Genomic DNA, 23582 nt, shown 5'->3' on the forward strand with positions numbered 1-23582 from the left:
GAATGCTTTGACAAGAACAATGGGGTTATTAGATTTTGTCTTCCTCTTAGTCCTATACCTGCTGCAGGGGTCCAATACTTCCCTTGTTCAGCTGAATAACAATGGCTATGAAGGCATTATCATCGCTATAGACCCTCATGTGCCAGAAGATGGAAAAATAATTGAAGAGATAAAGGTAAGAAAAAAATTGGATTTCTTCTGTTTGAATTGTGGAGAAGAAAAAAGTTAGTAGTTAATTATTATGGAAACTTCTGAATGCTACAGGAAGTTTAAAAGCAGCATGGTACAGTGAAGACAATACCGGAGTGGCAGAGGGAATGGAAAGTTTTAATAGAGTTCTACCCTGTCTCACCATAAGACCAAAGACAGGGCACAGGGCCTTCCTGATCCTCAGTTTCTTCATCTGTAAATGAACAGTTGGACTCATCTGTTCTTTAAACAATTATTTAATGAATACTTATGACATGTCAGGGAGTGACAACAGTGAACAATTCCTTACCCTCGTGCAGTACACATTCTTTTTAGATGATATAGATAATAAAAACACGTAAAAGTATAGCAGGTCAGATGGTAATAGGTTTCCATGAAGTAAAAAAAATCAACATATTGGGATAGGCAGTGTTGGAGCTGGGTGGGAGGAGAATGTTCATTACTATTTCATGTAGGGCAGTCAGGAAAGACCTCACTGTTGATGCAGACATCTGAGCGGAGACCTGAGATGAGTGAGGGAAGAACCCATTGAAAACCTCGGGGAGGGAACAGTAGGTAAAGCAAACATGCTTGAAGTGACCATCAGGAGGTGATGAACAGGAAGAAGGGTGGGAGAGCCCAACATGGAGACATAGAGGACCCAGACCACTGGAAAGACTTGAGCTTTTACTTCTGAGTGCCATGGGAATCCACGAAAGGATTCTGAGCAGAGGAGGAGTGTGCTCTCTCATGCATGTTCTGGGATCACTCTGACTGCAGTATTGAAGAAATTCTGTAGAGGGCTTACACTTGTCACTCATCCTACATAAGTTTCATTGCAGCACAGAGATGTGGTGCAGGTAGGAAGCAGTTGCAGGTGAGAAGTAATGATGATGAAGGACAGGGATATTGTGGTAGAGATCATTAAAGTGGTATGATGAACATATTCTGAGGGTATTATAGACAAATTTGCTGATGGTTTAGATGGGGGGTGGGGAGGTGGAGAGGAGGAGGGAAAATAGAAGTCAAAGAAGACTCCAAGGCTTTTGGCCTGAACACTTGGAAGGATGGAATTATCATCAGTTGAAAAGGTAGACTATAAGTGAAAATAATGTGGCAGATGGGAGATCAGGAGTTAGTTTGAGGCGTTTTGAATTTGAGATGCTTATTAGATACACACATAGATATAGATAAGAATCTGAATTCAAGGGGAAAAACTGGCTGGAGATAAAAACTGGGGACTCATCAGCATGTAGACAAGATTTAAAGCCATGGTAATAAATGAGTTCACTATAAAGTGCAGATGGAGAAGAGAAAGGCTCCAAGCCTAAAAGGAGAAATGTGATTTCTAAAGTTTCTACCAACTGTAACATTTCATGCAATAGAAATTGGTGTTAACAGCCGTGCAAATCAGCTCTCCTGACATCAACATTTACTAATTCCTTACATTCAGTTCCTCTAGTACTGTGTCCTTAGGCTCACTGATTTGGCCTTTTACATGTGTGTTGCTATCCATTAGAGACTGATGGGCTGGACCTGGGTGGTGAGATGGTGATTCTGTGGCTGCCATTTATCATTCACTCTGAATAAACTCTTGCAGAATAGCAGTGTTCATTTGTTGATACCTTTTGAATTCCAGGGGGATATAAAAATTCTTTTACTGAAGAACACAGGCTTCAATAGCAGTTCATTCTAGATAGGGTTGACCGTGTCTCAGCTAATTCTGCATGATGGCTTCTTAGTGTTCAGGAAGAATCAGTTTCAAACTTTTCTGACCATCAGAAGTCAGTATTTGGAAAAATTACTTTGCAGTGGCAAAAAAAAATATTAAAATGTCCTCTATCAAACACCACAAGTAAAAGTTCAACTATTAGTAGATATGCCTAGATTACACAATGTTTCCTGACATTCTCCCAGCCCTCTGAACAGTCCTTGCATTTATATTACCAGGCAACCTTGTAAAATTCTCTCATCCACATTATACAGAAGAAAAAACTGGTATTTGTAGAGTAAATATTTTTTTCTGAGATCACATTAAATAGCACAATTAGAGCTGAGATCCAACCCATGGGATTTGAAGGCTGACAGATGTGGGTTTGAGTTCTGGCTTGTACAAGATGACAAAAATTACTCTTTTTTTTGTAACTAGTGAATCAACTTGTAGATATAACCTTACTCTGGGGATACCATCTGACCATAATAACATTCATGCTGAATTAACTCACAATTCATAACCTGAGATGTTAACTGTCACCTTTCCTTATTCCTTTTATTCATGTGTCTTTTTGGTTTGAAAGTACTTATTTTTTGAAATATTGATAATATTAATCATCTTTGATCCAACTAGGATATTATAGGAATTCTGAGATGGAATTTAGAAGGAATGTTACAGAAATTTTCCTTGGAAAGCCTATGAGAATCATTATTAGCTACCCTAGTATGCCCTAGGGGATCATAGTCATCTGACATAGGATCTACGAAACCCCTCAATGACCTCAGAACATACCACTACCCAAGGCAGATGCATAGAGCTATGGAAACTACAAAGTAAATGGAATCCCTTGGAGTTGTAGAATGCACAACCTACACAAACGTAGCAACCCTACTTTTCAAATACTCACCACAATTCAAATCACCCTATATATTTTTATCTCATAGAAACATAGATAGTCGTCACTTGAAGCAAAATGTGACAACTGGTGAGATCTGAATATTAAAAAAAAAAAAAAAGGAGGAAAGCCATCCTTAGAGAAAAGTTGCTTTAGGCCAGTAATTTCCAATCTACTTTAAGAGATCTCTGAAGCCCTTTTACTAACTCCTAGCCAGTTCTTTGGGTCTTCAGTTCTGTGCACTCTGGCTTCTGACTGATCCATGGCTCTAAACCCAATTAGTTTGCTGATCTATTTAATGTATTGAGTAAGCACACTGGACTCTTCAAGAGAACAAGATACAGAGTCCTGGGATTCCTGAAGAAGAAAAATTCTATTGTGGGCTTATGTCAAGTCAGGAAGCATCATGGAGGAAAAGAGCCCACCATGAAGGAAACAACACTGCAGACTGGAATGCTGCCGACAAGATGAAGAGTTTGACATTTTCATCTAGCACCCAATATCCTTCAATTATTCAGTAGTTTTGATTATGCAGAATAGATCTCCATTAAGAAGCATTCATCCATTTCCCCCATTAGACAGTGAGTTCTAGAAAGGGACTATCTCCCTTATTAATCATTATACCTTTGGGTTCAGGATACTGAACAGTATAAAGTGATACTATTTTTATCTTGTTGGCAGAGCATCAAGCTCTGTCTATGATTTACAAAGCTCTGCATCTCCTATGAATTTTGCTATCACTCCACTCCCCAGTTCCCAATCCAACTGTCTCTCCTGGGGGTTGGGAGTATAATAAAAAACCTCTCCCTAAGATCCATTGCTACAGACTGTTCTCCTCAGCTTGCATCAGCTAAGGCTGCTCTGTAATGAGACTTATTAACAGTGATGATATCAGACAGTTTTATGACCGTCTACGTGTACAGCACTTTATAACTCATTTCATGTTTATGTTAATTCTAAAGAAAGGTTGTAATAGTCCATTTAAGAGATGAAGAAACTGAGCTTCGGAGTGTTAAACTGTCCAACCTCTATTACCCAGAAGGTACTAATACCAATATTGGAACCCAGTAGATGACTCTGAAGTCTGTGTCTTTGTCATTTTATGTAATTTCTTTTAACACTCAAGAGAAGCAATTGCCCTTTGATGAAGGGTTACAGAAAATTCAAAGCCTGTGATGTGTAAGATTAACATATAATTTTGGACTGACAGGTGGCAGAACTGGAACTCTGAGGCAGAGACCTGCTCCCTAGTCAGTTGCTTTGTGTGTCCACTCTTAAATTGGGAAATGCCGGTGATGAAACTCTGCCCATTTGGTCCATTGCTACTTGGCCATACTCACATTTTTTTTTCCTTTAACAATAGGGTATGGTGACTACAGCTTCTACTTACCTGTTTGAAGCCACAGAAAAAAGATTTTTTTTCAAAAATGTATCAATACTAATTCCTAACAGCTGGAAGGAAAACTCACAATACAAGAGGCCAAAACATGAAAGCTACAAACACGTAAGAGTCAAAAAGCTTCTTTTAAAAAGTTGTATTTTCTGGTGATCCCCAGTTTTTCAGCACATTGATTGTCTTAGAGTGTTTAAGACTGTTATCATTTCTATTTCTGATGTTTTAAAAATATTTTTAAACATTCTCAGGCCGATGTTTTAGTTGCACCACCTGCCCTCCCAGGTAGAGATGAACCATATACCAGACAGTTCACAGCCTGTGAAGAAAAAGGAGAATACATTCATTTCACCCCTGACTTTGTACTTGGAAAAAAACAAAATGAATATGGACCATCAGGTAGGAATTTTTGTTAGAATACATGTGTTGCAAATGACTCTAACAAGCATCTTTGTATCCAGGTTATGGATGTGTCCAAGCCTTGGAGCCAGAGTCTCTAAATTCAAATAGTGACTTACCAATTGTGTGTGACCTTGGACAAATGACCTAGTTTCTCTGTTCTTATTTCCTATAATACAGTAAATAAAAGTTTCCTGTCTTGTAGAATTGTTGTGAACACTGAGTTAGATACTCAGTACAACATCAACAGAAATTTGAACACAGGGCAATAATAAAATTTTTAGGGTGTACTTTTTAGATTTAATTTTTTTCAGTTCTCCACAGCTGGATATTAATCAATCATAAGCCGCCTCCATGGAAGACTGATGTATGGCAAGCTGAAAAGAGCCAGGATGTCAGTTTCTGGCCAAGAGAAAACATTCATAGGCTGTTAGTTGCTGATATTATTAAGCAACCTATTTGGCTAAACCAGGTGAACATGTCTATAAGTGATTATTTTTAACTAGATCAAGGACAATTTCATCTAGTTCTATCTAAAAGTTAAAAATCATTGTTTCAAATGAACTAAAGTATACTGTTTTGCATTTAAAAAATGCAAATCATTGTTAAAGGAAGATCAAACTCACATGCCACTACTAAGTGAAAACCTACCTAAATCCACATACCCCACAATCTCTCTCTCCCACTGCCCTTCCAATGAGCACACATTAAGTCTCTTGTTTCTGTCAAACATTCACCTAGCCCTGGTCCTCAGTCACCTAGACCTATTCTCCACCCCAACTTGAAAGTTCCATCATCCCATACCATCCCATCCCAACCTAATCTTATCTCTCCCTCAAACTTTAGCCTGACCATGACTGTTCTCTTTGACACCTCTAATCCTTTGCACCTTTCTAAGATATACTCTCTTTTCTAGCTGGCATATCCAGCAAAATTAGTTATTTCAACTATAAGTATAAATACCTCAAATCCCTCACCATTCATATACTATGTTTCATTCAACTTGCCAAATCCTGTGTACTGAGTTTCCAGCCAGTTTTCTTTGGCTTCTGTTAATGTACTTCCAAGACTATTAAAGAAAATTATAAAACTAATGATATCATTATATAAGCAGATTTCCCAAGCTCAGGGAAGCCCTCAAAGTTATGCAACAATATTTGTACTTGTCTCTTCTTGGCTTCCTTTCTCCTTCCCCATAGCAGCTGTTCTAAAACTTCTACCATTTTTCCCAAGATCTCTAACTACCCTTTTCAGTCACATCAACAGATGTCTTGATTGAGAAAATAGAGCCCTATAGTCAAGCTAATTAACATATCATCTCCTCACATAGTTCCCTACCCTCCCTTTCCCTTTTATTTCATGTTTGTGGTGATAGCACCTGAAATCTACTCTCTTAGCAAATTATAGTGGGCATGAGAGAGAGGCTTTTTCCTTCTAATGTTTCCATTTGCCTAGAAAACCTTAAGCCAGTGTTTTTATAGTTCAATGCATAGAGTAGTAACTTAAGGATCTTGTTAATATGCAGATTCTGATTCAGTAGATCTAAAGTTGGTCTACGATTCTACATTTCTTGTTAGCTGCCAGGTGATGCTGATGCTTCTGGTCCAATGAACATATTTTGAGTAGTAAGGACTTAAAGAAGAAATGTGACTTTTGCATAATTCTGACACTTCCCCTCTATGTTTAGATCTCCTGAGTTAATTTGAGTTAGAGAAATACACATGGTAGCAGAACAAACATATTTCTGAATTCCTCTTCTCCATTGCTATTTCCTCTGAAGTTTTTCCTAATATTGCTAAAACTGAAATCTACTTGTTTCTCCTTCCAGCATTTCAAGCTATGGATTTACCTTTATTCTTCCATTTACCCTAAAATCCTTAGCAGAAAAAAAATTTTTTTTTAATTCCAAATCCCTCTCTTTGAGCTTTTCCTAGTCAAAGACTACATCTTATTCATCTTTGTATGTCCTAGTACCTAGTACTTCGCATATCTAGTGCCTAGAGCCTAGTACTTTGTATTTTCTAGTAATAACATATGCTAAATATGTATAATTAATAATAATTATTTTCACATAATCAATGCTTTATGTGTTAAGTACTATAAATTAATCACTTTATTTGGACATCCCCCCAAATTATCTATGGTCTATAGCAGTGTTTTTCAACGCTTTTTTTTTCATTATCCACTCCCTCAAGAGAATTTATAGACTTTTTTTTTAACTTTATTTATTTATTTTGAAAGGGAGGGAGGGGCAGAGAGAAAGGGAAAGAGAAAATCCTAAGCAGGTTCCACGCAGTCAGCACAGACTCGGACCCAGGGCTTGAACTCACAAACTGTGAGATTAGACCAGAGCTGAAATCAAGAGTTGGACACTCAACTGACTGAGCCATTCACATCTTTTAACTAATCACATCCTAGTGAAATATTAATACCAAAGATATGTTATATATCCATTTATGGTTTGGTAAAAGCAAGCTTTGTAGCGCTAAAAACCATTGTAACAACTAAGACTTTTTGCCCCCCAAAAGCCAAAGCTCAGACTATTTTGCTCATAGCATACATATCATAAATGTTTTCTTGATGTAACATGTTGTGTAATAAAAACATAATATACTATATAATGTAATGCAACATGTTTTTTATAAATAAAAATACAAATGTTAGCAGTTATTTAAAACCTAAATATAACTTTTTGACTGAAACAGTTTGTTAAAATATTTGAGGGACAAATTTTGTCACTTGAATTATGATCATATATTTGAAATATTTTCCTACAGATAGACTGCTTGTCCATGAGTGGGCCCATCTCCGCTGGGGAGTATTTGATGAGTACAATGAAGATGAGCCTTTCTACAGTGCTAAGTCAAAGAAAATTGAAGCAACAAGGTATGAACATTGAACTTTTCTTAATTACTCCAGGCTATATCTTCTTATTTACCTTAGTTTTATTTCTTTTAAATGCCAATAATTTTTTTTTATCCCGATGCAGATAATAGATGCTATATCACAAAACAGTGTGTCTGTTTCTTTGTTTTTGTTTTTGTTTTGTTTTTAGAAGATGTACCTTAAAGTAGCTGATTTTCCATTCAAAATACACATAACTTCAAGAGCATTTGGTAGCGATTTGGCATATTTTTATACCTCTCTACCATAGCTGCCAGAACTCATTTGTGCTGGAGTTGTACTCTGTGTAAAGGGTTGTATAGTATATGGCAAATCAAAATAATTTATACTACACAAGAATGAAAAAAGTGATTAAAATAGTGGTAAATGTAAGCTCAATAAGAAATCAACTTTCAAAGGGCCAATCAAGGATTTCTTGGGTTTTGTAAAATTCATTTAAAAATACCAATCTAACAACACAGTTAATAATAGACAATCCTGTTAGTTCTAAGATCAATAGAGCAAAATGGTTGTTGGTAATTGGTTTAAAATTAGATGCCATCAGCTTACTCAATCTTAGATGCCCTGCAAGGTCTGTGGACTTATCAAAAATGCACAAATTGAAAGATACTTGATTTCATTGAAGTCCCTTCCTTTGCCCATTTGTTTCACCAGTTGCAGCACACATATTTAAGGAGTATTACATTGATTACATTTGTTTACACCATATTCCCCCTAAATGTCTAGTCTCTGCTAAAGAATATTCATCATGGTTGTTAATGTAGATAACATTATGTTCATGGAGTTCTGGGGAGTAAGAGGCATACACATATTTAGGAGACTCTAAATAACTGAATGAAATCTAGTAATTGCTTCTTAAATTTGAAATGGAAACACATTGAAAAGATGGGATAATATTCACATTCCAGCATATTTATTGTAATCACTGCTACCTGTGGCCAATTCCATGCAATAAAACATACGTCTAAAATAACCCCACCAGTAGTGACTACTGTCCTAGGCAGTACCTTAGTCTTTCCTTCAAGCCACATTTTGCTTTAGATAAAAATGCTCCTTGAAAAAACAAAATATTTGTAGCTATGCCACATCCCATTCTTTTGGAGATATTTTCTTTGAGAAGAATCTTACAAAGAACTTCAAGCTAAGGTGGCACCAAGAGTAAGTGTTTTCACAAGTTGCCGTGTCCAGATGCCTGCAGTGATCACAAGGCCACCAGAAGAGATATTTGGAAAAGGGGACTCCCCAGCCATTGGGATTAACAGGCAGCAACTTTAATCCCAACAGGGAACTCAGCCATTACATATACTAGACATCCCACTTAAAATTTCTTTCTGCAATTTCTTGAAAAACAGGTAACTGCTCTGATAGGAACACTTAAATGTTGCTGCCAAAAACAAGATGTGTGCGGTACATAAATAAGAACAAACAAAACCTTGATGGAAAGATTACTTAATATTTTCAAAAATTTTTATTGTTAAGTTGCCTCAAAGACTAACTATTATATATTTTCAGATGTTCGACAGGTATTACTGGTATAAATAGAGTTTATAAGTGTCAAGGGAACAGTTGTACAACTAGAGGATGCAGAATTGATTCTAAGACAAAACTGTATGAAAAAGATTGTCAATTCTTCCCTGATAAAGATCAAACTGAAAAGGCATCCATAATGTTTATGCAAGGTATTAATTCTGTAAGTATGCCAATTGTGAGTTCAGAGCATATATATTCAAAGGATATGTTATCAAGTTTACAAAATACCTGTGCAGGTTTCCTGAGAGATTAGATATATTAATATAGAGTTCTTTAAACATTAACTGGCACATAGTAAGCACTCAACTAGTGTTACCTGTTATTACAATTATTCAAAATGCATATTACTATTATATGATTCCTCAGTGAATCTTCTTTCATTAAGTAAACAACATGTTTGCCAAGAACATTTTTTATTTTTCAGATTTGTAGTTGAATTTTTAAATACATTGTATGTAAAGGTTTTTTTCATTTTATTAATCTTTTAGGTTGTTGAATTCTGTAATAAAAAAACCCATAACCAAGAAGCTCCAAGCCTACAAAACAAAATGTGCAATTCCAGAAGTACATGGGAGGTGATCAGCAATTCTGAGGACTTTAAGAACACAACATCTATGGTGGCACCACCCCCTCCACCTGTCTTCTCATTGCTGAAGATCAGAGAAAGAATTGTGTGCTTAGTTCTTGATAAGTCTGGAAGCATGAATGTAAGTCTGTGGGCCCATTTGTTCCTGGATATAGGGACATGAAAGTGATTGAATAGCTGAGAATACTCTAAACACTATCTGCTTGTTCTAAATTGCATGGTGGCATAAATACTGTTACCTCCTATGATCATGATCTCAAGAGTGGCAGTGAATATTGTAATGAAAAAGTGTGGCAATGGAGTTAAAAAGATCTAGCCCAATATCCAACCCCAGAAAATGGAGAGTTTATTGAGGAGTACTTTTAGATCCTTTAGTAAAGCCTTAGTTAGAAGATCAGTACTAAAGATTTTTAATATGGACATTCTTTCTAACCTTGTCTCTGTTATCTACTGGAAATCCTTAACAGACATAAGGAGAGAGTAGATTGGGGCCTCTGAACTCCATTCCAAGTCAAGGAACAAAATCAACCAGGAGAACTGTTAACATGCTTTTACCTTATTTGCATCATCTATATAAATGACCCCTTTATGCTCGAAGCCACAGACCAAAAGTACCACCATAATAAAGATACAGTCAGATTCAGCCATTTATTCCCTCTACTATCATTCAAGGAATGGAAGGCATTGTGCCAGGGTCTAGGAGTACAAACTCACATCCTTGAAGAATTCGCTGCTGAATAGAGAAAATGTTCTCTCCCTTTCCATTACCTGGCTAACTCATACATATTGTTCAAGTTTGGTAGAGGCACCCATTTCCTCCAGGAGAAGATGGGCTGGGCTTCTAGACTGGACTAATGGGTCTTCTGCTGGTTTCCCGTAATGACCTGTGCAAACCTCTATTACTATATATCATATTGTAATTACACGTTTCTCTCCCACTAGACTGGGAGCTCCTCTAGGACTTAAAACAGTGTCTTACTCATCTTTGCATCCCTGTTACCTAAAATAGTGTTTATCTCATATAAGCACTCAATAAATAATTGTTGAAATGGATTACAAATGAGCAAACATAATGTGATAAGGCACCCAGAAGGATGTCACATTAGAAGCAGAACAGAGCACGCTGAAGATCAAGGTGAATGTCTCCAACAAACCACTCAGTTGAATGGTTACTGAAAAGCACAGAAGATGGTGCAGCTGAATGAAATAATCCTCAATAGCAAGTTTCAGAAAGAACATCAGAATGCTAGACACCTATACATAGAAGTGTTCTAGGAAGTGTTGCTGAGGAGAGATAGAGTTCCTTATTAGGAAAAGATGAGCAGCCTCCTTTGGACAAGATGCGGGTAAAGCTAAGTTTAAAGGTAAAACAAAGTGGTAGAGAGAGAGCCCTCAAAGATGGAAATGTAAGAGAAGTTTTTCACTGTGGGTTGGTTCTAGAGAGTTCAGAGGGAAATTTGGATGTGTGTTGGGGGGAGGTTTCACAGATCAGTTGGTGTTGAGGAACTGGAAAAGACAAACGTACGAAGAGGCTTACATTGAGCATTCACCTAGGAAAGAGGGATGTGAGTTTTAATGAGTTGTCAAAGAACCAATTCCAATTAATCCATTGGTGGGGAAGTGGTGGGGAGAGGTTAGAAGCAGAAGAGGTAAGGCGGGGAGGGCGGTAGGGACTGGGCCTCTCAAAATATAGCTGCAGCTTGAGTAAGTTTCATCTTTTGGGATGTCCCCAAGTGGATAGGGAGACTTCCATTTCTAGATGGAGTCCATGATAAGTCTGGTTTGATACTGTGGGACCTGGGGAGTGGTTTCATCTTGATACAACTGGAACAGAGGATCTCAGGAGTTATTAGGCAGTCTCTAAGTGGTAAGTCATCACCTCACAATTGCAACCCAACCCCCACCCTACCCTCCACCTCTAATTTGGGTGCTTAGCAGCCAAGAATCAGCTCTAGCTAAAGCCTATGTTCCTTACTATACCATATGTGTTCCATAATACAACAATATTTTTCAATTTTATCAATTAAAAGAAAATTGTCTTCTTTAATAATACCAATTACCATTGATAAAAAATCAATGACAAATTTTATTCACTCATTTTGTGTGATCTGCAATTATTTTCCAATTGAAAACCCCTTGGTTGTTTTCTTGATTTTTTTTTATTCAGAGTTTTAATCGCCTAAATCGAATGAACCAAGCAGCAAAACACTTCCTGCTGCAGACCATTGAAAATGGATCCTGGGTGGGGATGGTGCACTTTGATAGTAGTGCCAATGTGAAAAGTAATCTAATCCAAATAATAAGCAGCAAAGAAAGAAACAAGCTCTTGGAGAGCTTACCTACAGCAGCTAATGGAGGAACTTCCATCTGTGCCGGAATTAAATCAGCATTTCAGGTGAAAATCATATTGCAAATATAGTTTGTTCTTTTTTAAAAAATTAAAGTATAACTGACATCCAATATCGTATTAGTTTCAGAGTGATTTGATATTTTTATACATTATGAAATGATCGCCATGACAAGTCTAGTTACTACCTAACATCATACAAAGTTATTACAATATTGGTAGCTATATTCCCTATGCTGTACATTATATCTCCATCACTTATTTACTTTATAACTGCAATTGGGTACCTTTTAATCCCCCTTACCTAGTTTCTTTCTTTTTTTATGATTAGGACATTTTTATGTCAAATGCTGCCACACATACTTGCTGCCTAATATTAACATGACTAATCCTAAGAAGTGCAGGATGAACTAAGCCCATAGAAAAAAATTCATTTAATGATTTTTAATGGATCAGTAAATCAATAAATAAATGGATGAATAACTGACTATTAAAATGCCACTAGAGTATAATCCCAATGAGGTCAGGGACTTTTTCTGTCTTGGTACACCATGCAGTAGTCAGTGCTCAATAAGTATTAAATAAATACGTGTGCTTGGTCAACAAAACTCAATTTTTTTAGACAATGAAGCAAGTTATATGGTATGATTCCATTTTGGGCCAATCTTCATTTCAGTTTCTGTGACATTAAGTTGGGGAAAACTGATGTTTATTAAAGTAGATGTAGCAGGGGCCGTTAGTCATAGGGTCAGGAAGTAACATCAGAGTACTGGCTCTACTACTTACTAAGTGATCTTGGGTAAAGTTTTCAGTCTCTTTGGATTCCCAGTGCCTTATCTATGGAATATAGGAAAACAAGAATGCCTACCTCATAGGACTATTATGAAGGTTAAATGAAATACTACATTTATGTATGTAGAACAATATCTTTTATAGAGAGTAAATATATATATTTCACAAATGCCATAATAATGAACAAGGTCATATACATTTGGATAAAAATAAGATTCACAAATATATTATATATTTCACCCAAACATGCAGGGGGAATGTGATGGGGATGCTGTATAAATGCAATGAATGTATTAAAGAATTTCCTATTTTTAGTGTGATTTTAATGTATGTCAAAGCATATTTCACATATATTACAACATATATTAGCCATCATTTGTCTAAAAACATGCAAAAAATTGAAATGAAGCTGGTCCCTTTGTTCCCTGACGCCAGCTTTATTACAAGTATCTAAATTCCAAACCCTCTTCTACAAATCTACACACACCTCCACTCCGAATTCACGAAAGCCACTGATAATCTGTCTTTTGTTTCCCTTTGGTATGGACTCAGTTTCTCAAAATGGTGTACCAAGAATCCACTACGAATTAAAGCTGTCAGAGATGAAATATAGTTGCTATCCTGGGATAAATTCTTTTTATCCTCTCTTATAGGCACCTAGATTCAGAACTGTGAGTTTCAAACTGTTTGGCTTCATAATAAATGGGTTCAAACCACAAATAGAACTCAATTTAAATAAATATAATCCATGTATTCTCTAAGCACCACCAATACTCTTAGTCTTGTGCTCTTTACTATTAGAAGTAAAACAAAAGTTATATAACAAGATCCCTAACCTTAACCTGCTTAGAACTTTCTATATCTTTTCTTTATATTAAAGGTTCCCTAATTTGGAATCATTAACTTTTTTAAAATGTTGAGGTGGAGTTTTAATGCATCTAGCTGTATATGCAACAGACTTTATACACTAATGGTTTGTTAGAGAGCAGTCCAGTCAGAGAAAACAGAGACATATTTAATGCCACATTCTGCAATTATATTTTTGATGTCTGGTTGACCTGAGTCCTCAGACTGAGATGGCATTATTATTTAATCCAAATAGAATTTTCCACAGCCCTGCACCCACATAACTTCATTTGAGCAAGCATTCCCGAGGCAGATAGACAGAAAATAAAATCATGTTTATGTTCGCCTAAAAATTGTTGATTACAGAATCTGATTTTAAAAGAGAAGCTATCTCTTCTGCACACTTTTAATTTCTTTGCACATTTTTTCTAATATCCCATAAGTCTTTTGATCTTGGAACACTTATAATTATGCTGTCATTATATTTGCAGGTAGTTAGAGAAATTCACCCCCAAATAGATGGATCTGAAATTGTCCTGCTGACTGATGGGGAGGATAACTCTGCAAAGAATTGTATTGATGAAGTGAAACAAAGTGGAGCTATCATTCATCTGATTGCTTTGGGACCATCTGCTGATAAAGCAGTCATAGAGATGAGCGCTTTAACAGGTGAAATATGATCTATATATTATTGTCCTTTGACAGCAATGTGTAAGCGTAAAGGCTAACAACTGAACAATTTCTCTCAAGCTCTTGCCCTGTGGGTGCTATGCCAAGACCTTGGAACCAGAGTCAAACTAGACCTGCTCTCTGTTCTCAAGGTGCTCACAGTCCAGCTGGCTGAAGAGACAAATAAAACTTCTAATCAGATAGCATAATCAGATAGCATCCCTCCATGACAGGAGAAATATATAGAAATAAAGCACAATGTGAGCAGGGGAAGCCATTAATTCTCCCAGGGTTGTACAGAGTCAGAGAAAGAAGGCATGAGAGATGAGGTGACTTCTGAGCTGGGCCATGAACAAGGTGTTTACTTCTTCTGAAGAAAGGAGTGAGAAAAGATGATCAGGTCATGAGCAAAAAAAATCACGTTGGAATGACAGTGTAAGGCACATGGAGAGATACTGGGAAATCCATGAAACCAGAGCAGAGGCTTTAGGGTAGGGTTGGGGAGCAGATGGGATTAACAGAAGCTCAGGCTGAATAAATCTAAATAACAACAAAATTTCTAGATGAACTACAGGGAAGATGCTATCTTAGATATAGAGACATATAATGAAAATAGACCAGATGTTTCAGTGCCTTCTTAAATGTAGTAGAATAAACAAAACCTGTAATATTATGAATATCAATTATTATATTGGGTTGAATTCTAATGCTACCAAATACATACTTGCTTTTTAATGCTTAGTTGTACAAATTCCCATTATTTCAAAGTACTTTCGTGACCATTGTAAAATTTATTTCTGTCCCAAGTGTCCCTCTAAAGTAATGCTTTTTTTGAACTTTTCTCTATTGCTTACCATTTTTCTATCTCTCCATTGCCAGTTATTGTTAGGATACCTCAATATGACAGCTCTTTAAGCTTTCTAAACCGATTCTGACACACTTTGGTTGAAAAATCTGAAAGCCAGAATTGTTATAACTATCTTAAATAAAAGTGAATAATTACGCTAAAGGGCTGTGAGATCTATGAACTTTAATACATGGAACTGTAACATCTTCTTTCATATTCTATGAATATTTCATGCATTCCAGCCAGGAATATTTCTATCAGTGACGTATAAAGGCAGCTTACATTTTCTAGTTATGACAGCTTTAAATTAATATTTCATTGTTAATCTTTACGCATGACTGATTTTGTTCTATTTTAATAATACATACTGAAAGTATGATTTTGTTTATCCTATTACGTTATTAATGTGGTAAGTATGTAATTTCTAGAAAGAAACCTATTTAATGTATTTACATTTTAGGAGGAAACCATTTTTTTGCTTCAGATGAAGCCCAGAACAATGGCCTCATTGATGCTTTTGGGGCCCTTGCATCAGGAAACACTGATCTTTCCCAACAGCCTCTTCAGGTCAGAGAATCCACCCCTCAGATTTTGGTGTTTACACTTAGCCATAACAAAGAGAAATAATTCAGTTGTTAAAAGTTTTGAGTCCTATATTTTTCTCAAAGTAAATTTTTAATTAAAATTAAAATCTCAGTATGAAATAGAAGTTATTCTTTAGATATGGCCAAATTAAGTAATGAAGTAGCAGATATACTTTTTCTTTTTCTTTTCCTATAGAGCTTGGTTAAGGGATAACATCAAAACTGAATACTGTTAACTTTTCTGCCAAAAATAGATTTTGTCCAATAATGTAGCATCCATTTTGCTATAAATGCATTAAAAAATTCCATTCTTCCAAGATTTCCCCCACCCTTCACTGCTGTAAAATAGATTTGAATTAGATGAATTCACTCAAGAATCTGGTTTGGAGATGGAAGCAATGTATCTTGGAAATAATTTATCAGAAAAAAGAAAGTGAATAACTATTGCATATCTACAAATTTAGGGCTTATCTTACTTCTTCAACCACTTTTTTCACTGGCTTTTTATTTTATTCATCTGTCTTCTGAATGCCACTTCTTTTCTCATTTGCGTATCAATAACACTACCATTTTCTGTATTTAGATTGAAAAGTTTTTACACCTTTCTTCATTCTTAATTCATGTACCATGTAAAATGTCAGCATAGCCTGTTTCTTTCAAAATATTTTTTACAAAATTCTGTTTCTATCAATATCCATTCCCACCAAGTGCGTATCACTTGTATTCCATCTTACAGCTCATCAAGTCACTGCCCACCATCAACTTGCCATGATCACCTAGACAAACCTAGTTTCCTCTACTCTTCAACAATGAAGAGCAAGAAGGTATAGGATTCAGAGTTAAGATAATATGTGCTGATTGGTTTGGAGGTTAGGTTTGCAGCTTTGCCCTGAAAACAGTTTAAAAATTCATCTGAGATCTAGCTTGGTGGTGTATGGAGAATAAAATGATGGAGAATAATGTACATTTCTGAAAGTTTCCATCTGTATGACTGAGAAAATGATGACAAAATTGACACGTAAAAAGGGAGAACTGATTTTGAGGATATTATTTTCTGCTCTGTTTTAACCTTAGACTTTGAGGGGCTGGTGGGACATTAAATGGAATGTTCCAAAGGAATTTTAAAATATAAAAGTAGAATGTGGGAAATCATCCAGAAAAGAGACATTTGCATGCAGGATATGCTTAAAGTTTCGAGAATGGTTTTATAAATGATGTGGAAGGGGCAGAAAGATCTGCATCCCTCACTCAAAAAGTGTATAGTTTAAGTAGAGAAATAACAAAAAGAAAACACATTTTTGAAAGATTAACCTCAATTTGTCTTGGGAGAGAAGCGTGAGAACAGTTAGAGGTATGTTGTGATAATCTGAGTAGATGAGAACTTGGATTTGGATGGTGGCAGTTAGAATACAGAGAAAAGGCTGCATCTCACTCTTTACTCAGTTATTTTCCCCTAGTACTACTCTGTAGCCAAAGCTTTCTAATTTTCTTAGACTTTCCTGAAAGTCTCTCTCATTCAGATTTAACTTAATAATAATACATGGTCTACTCAAAGCCATGTCCACTTAACACAGAACTGAGATTTTTGTGATTGCAATGATGTTGCAGTGGTAGAATTCATTCCCCTCTATAAGCACTGGTGTGAGAGGATTTTTGGTTTAAAAGACTGGTTTAGAATAGAAATGAGATTTCCCATCATTCCTGAAATGACACATTTTAGAAAGTACTTTCTTGATCAGTGGATAAACTTGGCTTTCCTTGACTGAGAACTATCCACAAAGACTTGAAAAACTTTCTTTGAAGCTCTTCTCAGAGAAAGGTCCTATCTTTCACATCTCTTCTCAGGATTCCAATCTTTGTAAACAGTTTGCCCTCTTTCTACTCCTCTTGGAATGTTTACTGTCCAGTGCTACTCACTCTATCATGTGTGAAAATTATTTCAAGATTTCACATCAGGAAAATAGCCCTGTTTGCTTCTCTCATAGTTTGCTAATCTTGATTTTCTCCGTTGAGTCCCCCTTTTACTGTATCTCTATTCAAATACTCTAGCCACAACCAATAAGTATTTTTTAGGTCATCATGAAGATGGATAAACTTAGGGTGATACACGCACACCCTATAGCTAATTCTTCTCTTCTGTGTCCTCAAAGACAATTGGGAAAAAAATAACAGGGCCATATCTCCAACTATAAAACCCATTCTCCTGCTTTAATGACTTTATTATACCCTGTCCTTCCCTCAGACTCTATATTTCTACACTTTCTGATGACAACTGTCACATCCCAATCAGCTTTCAGAGATCACAAGCCTAAGGTAGTATGCCCTACATAAGCTTGTTCTCAGGCCAGAAATTAAAAACTACATTAAAAATGAAAACAGAAAAAATTACTCTCTTCTCCAGTAATTAATTCTTAAAATATATTTAAACAGCTTGAAAGTAAAGGATTAACACTCAACAATAATCCCTGGATGAACGGCACTGTAATAATTGATAGCACTGTGGGAAAGGACACATTCGTTCTCATCACATGGGCCAGACAGTCTCCCATTATTTCTCTCTGGGACCCCAGTGGAACACCAATGAGAAATTTCACAGTGGACACAGTTTCCAAAATGGCCTATCTCAGTATTCCAGGAACTGCAAAGGTAAGCAATCAGCTTTTAGACTTCCTTGCAAATTTGTTTTGGTAGCTGAAAATACATTGTTTACTATCACAACAATAGGTGTCAATACTTGTATCATCTTCAAATTTACAATAAAATAAAATGTACTTTCTATGCCTGTGTGGTCCTGAAAATTATGGAGTCAGGAAAAAGAAAGAACATATGCATTAAGAGAAAGAGAAGAGAAAAAATGAGGTAGGCTAAGAATAACTTTGAAGAAGCAATGTAGAGAGAATGTGTGCAATTTGGTGTGTAGATAGCTATTCAGTCATTCCTGATTAGCACGACCAGATCTTAGAATCTGTGGACTCTGAGGTCAAAGAATAAGGCCAAGACCAAAGCAAACTTTCCCAAACTTATTTTTCCTAGCTGACATTTCCCAAAGTTTAGACACCATGCATGACAACGGCCAGGATACCCTATCTAAACTGCCTCAATTCTCATCCTTTTACCTTCAAAATTGTCAAAACTTGTTTATTCTGTAACATATTTATAAAATGTATTTAAGAGTTGGACAATGAAAACACAGAAAAGCTTGATCTTGGATATTTAATATATTTCCATTGAATTTTTAGGTGGGTGTTTGGACATACAGTCTTCAAGCCAAAGCAAACCCAGAAACATTGACTATGACAGTAAATTCTCAGGCAGCAAATTCTTCTGTGCCTCCAATCACAGTGAATGCTAAAATGAATAAAGACACAAACAGTTTTCCCAGCCCAATGATTGTTTATGCAGAAGTTCTACAAGGGCATGTACCAATTCTTGGAGCCAATGTGACTGCTTTCATTGAATCAAGTAACGGAAAAATAGAAGTTTTGGAACTTTTGGATAACGGTGCAGGTAACTCACAGGTTTTTGTGAATAAGCCTGTAATTTTATAACTCAGGATATGTTATGGGTCCCTATAATATTGTGGGGCAGTGGGACAGACTCCAGAAGAACTGATGCAGATTATGGATGAACAGCAGAACCAGCAGGAAATTCTATCCACATAAAACCTACAAAGTACTTAGCAAGTGTCCTGCACATAGTATGCACTCAATAAATGTTATTTACTGTCATTATTATTTTTCATCTGGACAACCAATATCTGTTACTCATCAAGAACATCTCATTCAGGAGACTGAGGACAGCATCAAGAATTCTGAGCAAGTTTCTTAGTTGCACATCATCAGAAAGTCTAGCCAGAGTGAGTGAAGCACAAGCAGCCAGATGGGATTAAATGGTAGAACTTGAGCCCCTGGCAGAGACGGAAGAACAGGCAAGAATAATTCCCAACAGCTGGAAAAAATGCAACATACAGTCTTGGGAACTAAGGTCCAAGGGCAAGTAGAACAGCCAAACAGACAAGAGATATCACCAGAGATCAGATGCCAGGTCTGAATGGCAGGAAACAAGATACAGAGTTGGCCATGCCGTGGTCTATATGGGTGAATAGTACCTTTTTCCTAGACTCTGGATTGTCCTGGAAACTGATCCTTCTTTTGAAAGGACCATAAGCAAGGAAATTACCATATCGATAACTTCCTGAGTTGTCAGAATTTTCTAACAGTGTCTTGCAATGTCAGTCAATATATAATCAACCAGGGTTTGCCCTGTAAAAATTTATAAGGTAAAATTGTTCTTCGGTGCACCTCAGTGCCTTCATCTGATATAATAATATTTTCCTCAACTATTTCCTGACTTTTCCTTTTCCTAAACCCTCCCAAGCTACATTAAAAGTTAAAGCATCTTGTTTCATTTCTAAAGGTTTTACCAGATGGCTACTTAGCTAATTTGGAATGCCTTTACCTAAGAAGGTATTGGTGATAAATAATGACTTGGAGCAGGGGTTCTCAAACTTTAGCTTGCAAAGGAATCACCTGAGGGGCTTGTTATAACACAGAATGCTAGGCCCTTCCATAGAAGGTCTAAGTAATTGGCATTCCTAATATGATCAAGAGACATGCACATGGTGCTCATCCAAGGACCTCAATTGAAGAACCTTTATCTTAGAGTGTTAAACCCCCTGAGAAATTTGTCTGTAATTTAATGAATAACTCTAGTACTGGTGATATCAGACATAAACTTATGATACAATATTCCTGAGCTCCCCAAATGTTTATTATAATAATAGATGGGGTTTTCCACTATCAGACCAGAGAGTTAATGGATCATAGAACAAGAGGAGAGGATACAACACACACACACACACACATACACACACACAAAGAGTGGTTGAAGAGAAGTCAAAATAAGTAATTTTTAGGTAAACATACTGAGAATTAAATTGTTATGCCAAGATACATTTTTTTAGTGTGAATCCTTTTGCTTTTAACAGGAGATGACATAATTATGTGTTTAGGTAAAGTAAGAACTGCAAGAAAACCATTTGGCTAAAACATGGTAAGAAGAGTACTAAAATAATCGGCATAGAAGTTGATAAAGTAAAGGTACTTATTTTATATATATATATATATTTATAAATATATATATATATAAAAGATATATCAATTAAAGAAGATACTGGTTTGTAAAGCATAATAGAACTATTCCCCAGTGGGTCAATCACAAAATAGAGAGCCTAATCAAGAGGATATGCTTATAAAGTCTATATGCTTGGCTTAGAAAATGCATACATTTTTCTTTTTCTTCACAGTAATATTTTATTCCTTCATTTTTATAATAAGGTGCTGATTCTTTCAAGAATGATGGGGTGTACTCCAGATATTTTATAGCTTATTCAGAAAATGGCAGATATAGCTTAAAAGTACGGGCTTATAGAGGAGCAAATGTGACCACACAAAACTTAAGGCGTCCACTGAATAGAGCCGCATATATACCAGGATGGGTAGTGGATGGTGAGTAATGATATCTTATATCTGGCTTGAATAATTGTAGTTAACATGATTAAGGCTTCAAACACTTTACAACTCAAGTACAGCTTTTCCCATTTCTGAAATGAAGTTCTCAGTCATACTGTGTTTGCCTCCAAATTATGCTAAGCTTTTTACAGTGTCTGGCATCTAGTAAGCACTCAACAAATGTCAGCCATTATTATATTAGTTTGGAGCACCTTACCTATATTAACAACAATATGTCAAATTTCTAACTCAGATAAAGAAAACATGCTAATGTGTTATGTACCTAAGCACAAGCTAGTGGCAGAATTTATTCTTCAGTTCACATAGATACTGGATTCAGTTCACAAAAACACCTAAATGAGTAAACACTTATTTTGATGTTTTGTTAAGTCAAAAGGGAAACTGTGTAGAGTAAGGTGATGATAAGGATTAAGTATGCATTCTTTGTCAGCTTTCCTTCAGTCCATTCCTTACCTTGTGACTTTTAGGGGTTCTCTGTTGGCAACTGGAATATAACTTGAACTATTATTCCTTAGCACTTGTAGCAGAGAGCAAGGGAAAAACCTGCCTCAAGCATTTGAAAGGGAAACAGTAAAAATTTACCCAGGTTCATTCCTAGCTTGGAGATAATTTGAGAAATAAAGCAGTTCTTTTTTTTAAGGGCACATATTGAATTATATAACATTATTCCCATTCAGTGCAGCCTTAATTCCAAGCGATATGTTATATAATTCTATCCTACAATATCGTAGTCAGGAATGCTAAAGAAAAAAAAAATCTGCCACCAATTGGATGCCTATGACTTTGTCACCAAACTTAGTAAAATGTGATTGTGTATATGTATGAAAAGGGAGCAGGGGGATGTAGGATGAGGAATTCAATTCATTGAGTTCTAAAAATACTAGTAGAGATTTGCCATTAAATATAGCAAATTTTAATGCAGGGAAAATTGAAGGGAATCCACCAAGAGTTGAAATTGATGAAGATACTCACACAACCTTGGAGAGTTTCACCAGAACAGCATCTGGAGGTGCATTTGTAGTTTCAAATATTTCAAAACTTCCCTTGCCTGATCTGTACCCACCAAGTCAAATCACAGATCTTGAGGCCACACTTAATGGAGATGAGATCAATTTAACATGGACAGCACCAGGAGATAATTTTGATGTTGGAAAAGGTAAGGATGAAGTGACATGTAGTGTTAAGTGAAAGGTGCTCTTTGCAAAAGCAAGGGTATAAAGGTGGGTGGGAGGAGAACAATTTTTAATTGACTACCCAGTGAAGTATTAATTTTATAATCTGATATTTTCAAATCAATCAAACATGACACATTTTTTTTAATTTTTTTTTCAACTTTTTTTATTTATTTTTGGGACAGAGAGAGACAGAGCATGAACGGGGGAGGGGCAGAGAGAGAGGGAGACACAGAATCGGAAACAGGCTCCAGGCTCCGAGCCATCAGCCCAGAGCCTGACGCGGGGCTCGAAATCACGGACCGCGAGATCGTGACCTGGCTGAAGTCGGACGCTCAACCGACTGCGCCATCCAGGCGCCCCAAACATGACACATTTTAACCCGGTCCCACTTTTCAAACAATGAAGATAGTATTTAGCATATCAGAATTAAGCTCTCATAGAAAAATTAGTAAGGTTTTGGCTATACGTATAAGCTTTGCATAACTAAACATTTTGAGGAGAATAGATAAAAAGGAATTTAACATTATATGCTCTAGTTTCTGAACTACATGTAATTTTTTTTTCTTAGTTCAACGGTATATTATAAGAATAAGTGGAAGTATTCTGGATCTAAGAGACAATTTTGACAATGCTCTCCAAGTAAACACTACTGATCTGTTACCAAATGAAGCCAACTCCAAAGAAACCTTTGCATTTAAACAGGGAAATATCTCAGAAGAAAATGCAACTCACATCTTTATTGCCATTCAAAGTGTGGATAAAAGCAATTTGACATCAAAACTATCCAACATTGCACAAGTAGCTTTGTTTATTCCTCAAGCAGAACCAGGTCCTGATGAAAGTCCTCCAAATCCTAGTCCTGATGAAAATCAGTCTAATTCCAGGGTTAACATTGTTATTTTGGTGGTGTTAGTGGTTGGATCTGTGGCAATTGTTAGTACTATTATAGGTGCCACCATTTATATATTAAAAAAGAAAAAAAATTCAAGAAGACCTAGAATAGGATTTTAAAAAACATCAACAGCAAAACTTAAGGATATTTCTGAATTTTTAAATTCATTTTGTGTGACTATGAATTCATAAAAATAATTTTAAGAGTTCTAGAAGGGATACCTGGATTAACTATAAACATGCAGGGGTACTTGGAAAATTATAGGTCAATATTAAAGGTTAAACTTTTT

The 23582-nt window shown here is 36.1% G+C and overlaps 1 protein-coding gene across 1 annotated transcript; it reads left to right on the forward strand.

Moving 5' to 3' along the window:
* Positions 1-19: 19 nt before the first annotated feature.
* Positions 20-23361, forward strand: CLCA4 (chloride channel accessory 4; the record flags this gene model as incomplete). The annotated part of the gene is made up of 14 exons (XM_042948620.1): positions 20-175; positions 4162-4302; positions 4443-4590; positions 7368-7476; positions 9007-9184; positions 9513-9731; positions 11778-12005; positions 14087-14264; positions 15572-15678; positions 18126-18341; positions 18935-19202; positions 21032-21202; positions 22149-22382; positions 22970-23361. Coding segments are annotated over exons 1-14 (2745 nt in total), but the record flags the coding sequence as incomplete, so codon positions are not given.
* Positions 23362-23582: the final 221 nt, after the last annotated feature.

Source organism: Panthera leo, chromosome C1, assembly GCF_018350215.1.
Source record: "Panthera leo isolate Ple1 chromosome C1, P.leo_Ple1_pat1.1, whole genome shotgun sequence".
In the NCBI taxonomy this organism is placed as follows: Eukaryota; Metazoa; Chordata; class Mammalia; order Carnivora; family Felidae; genus Panthera; species Panthera leo.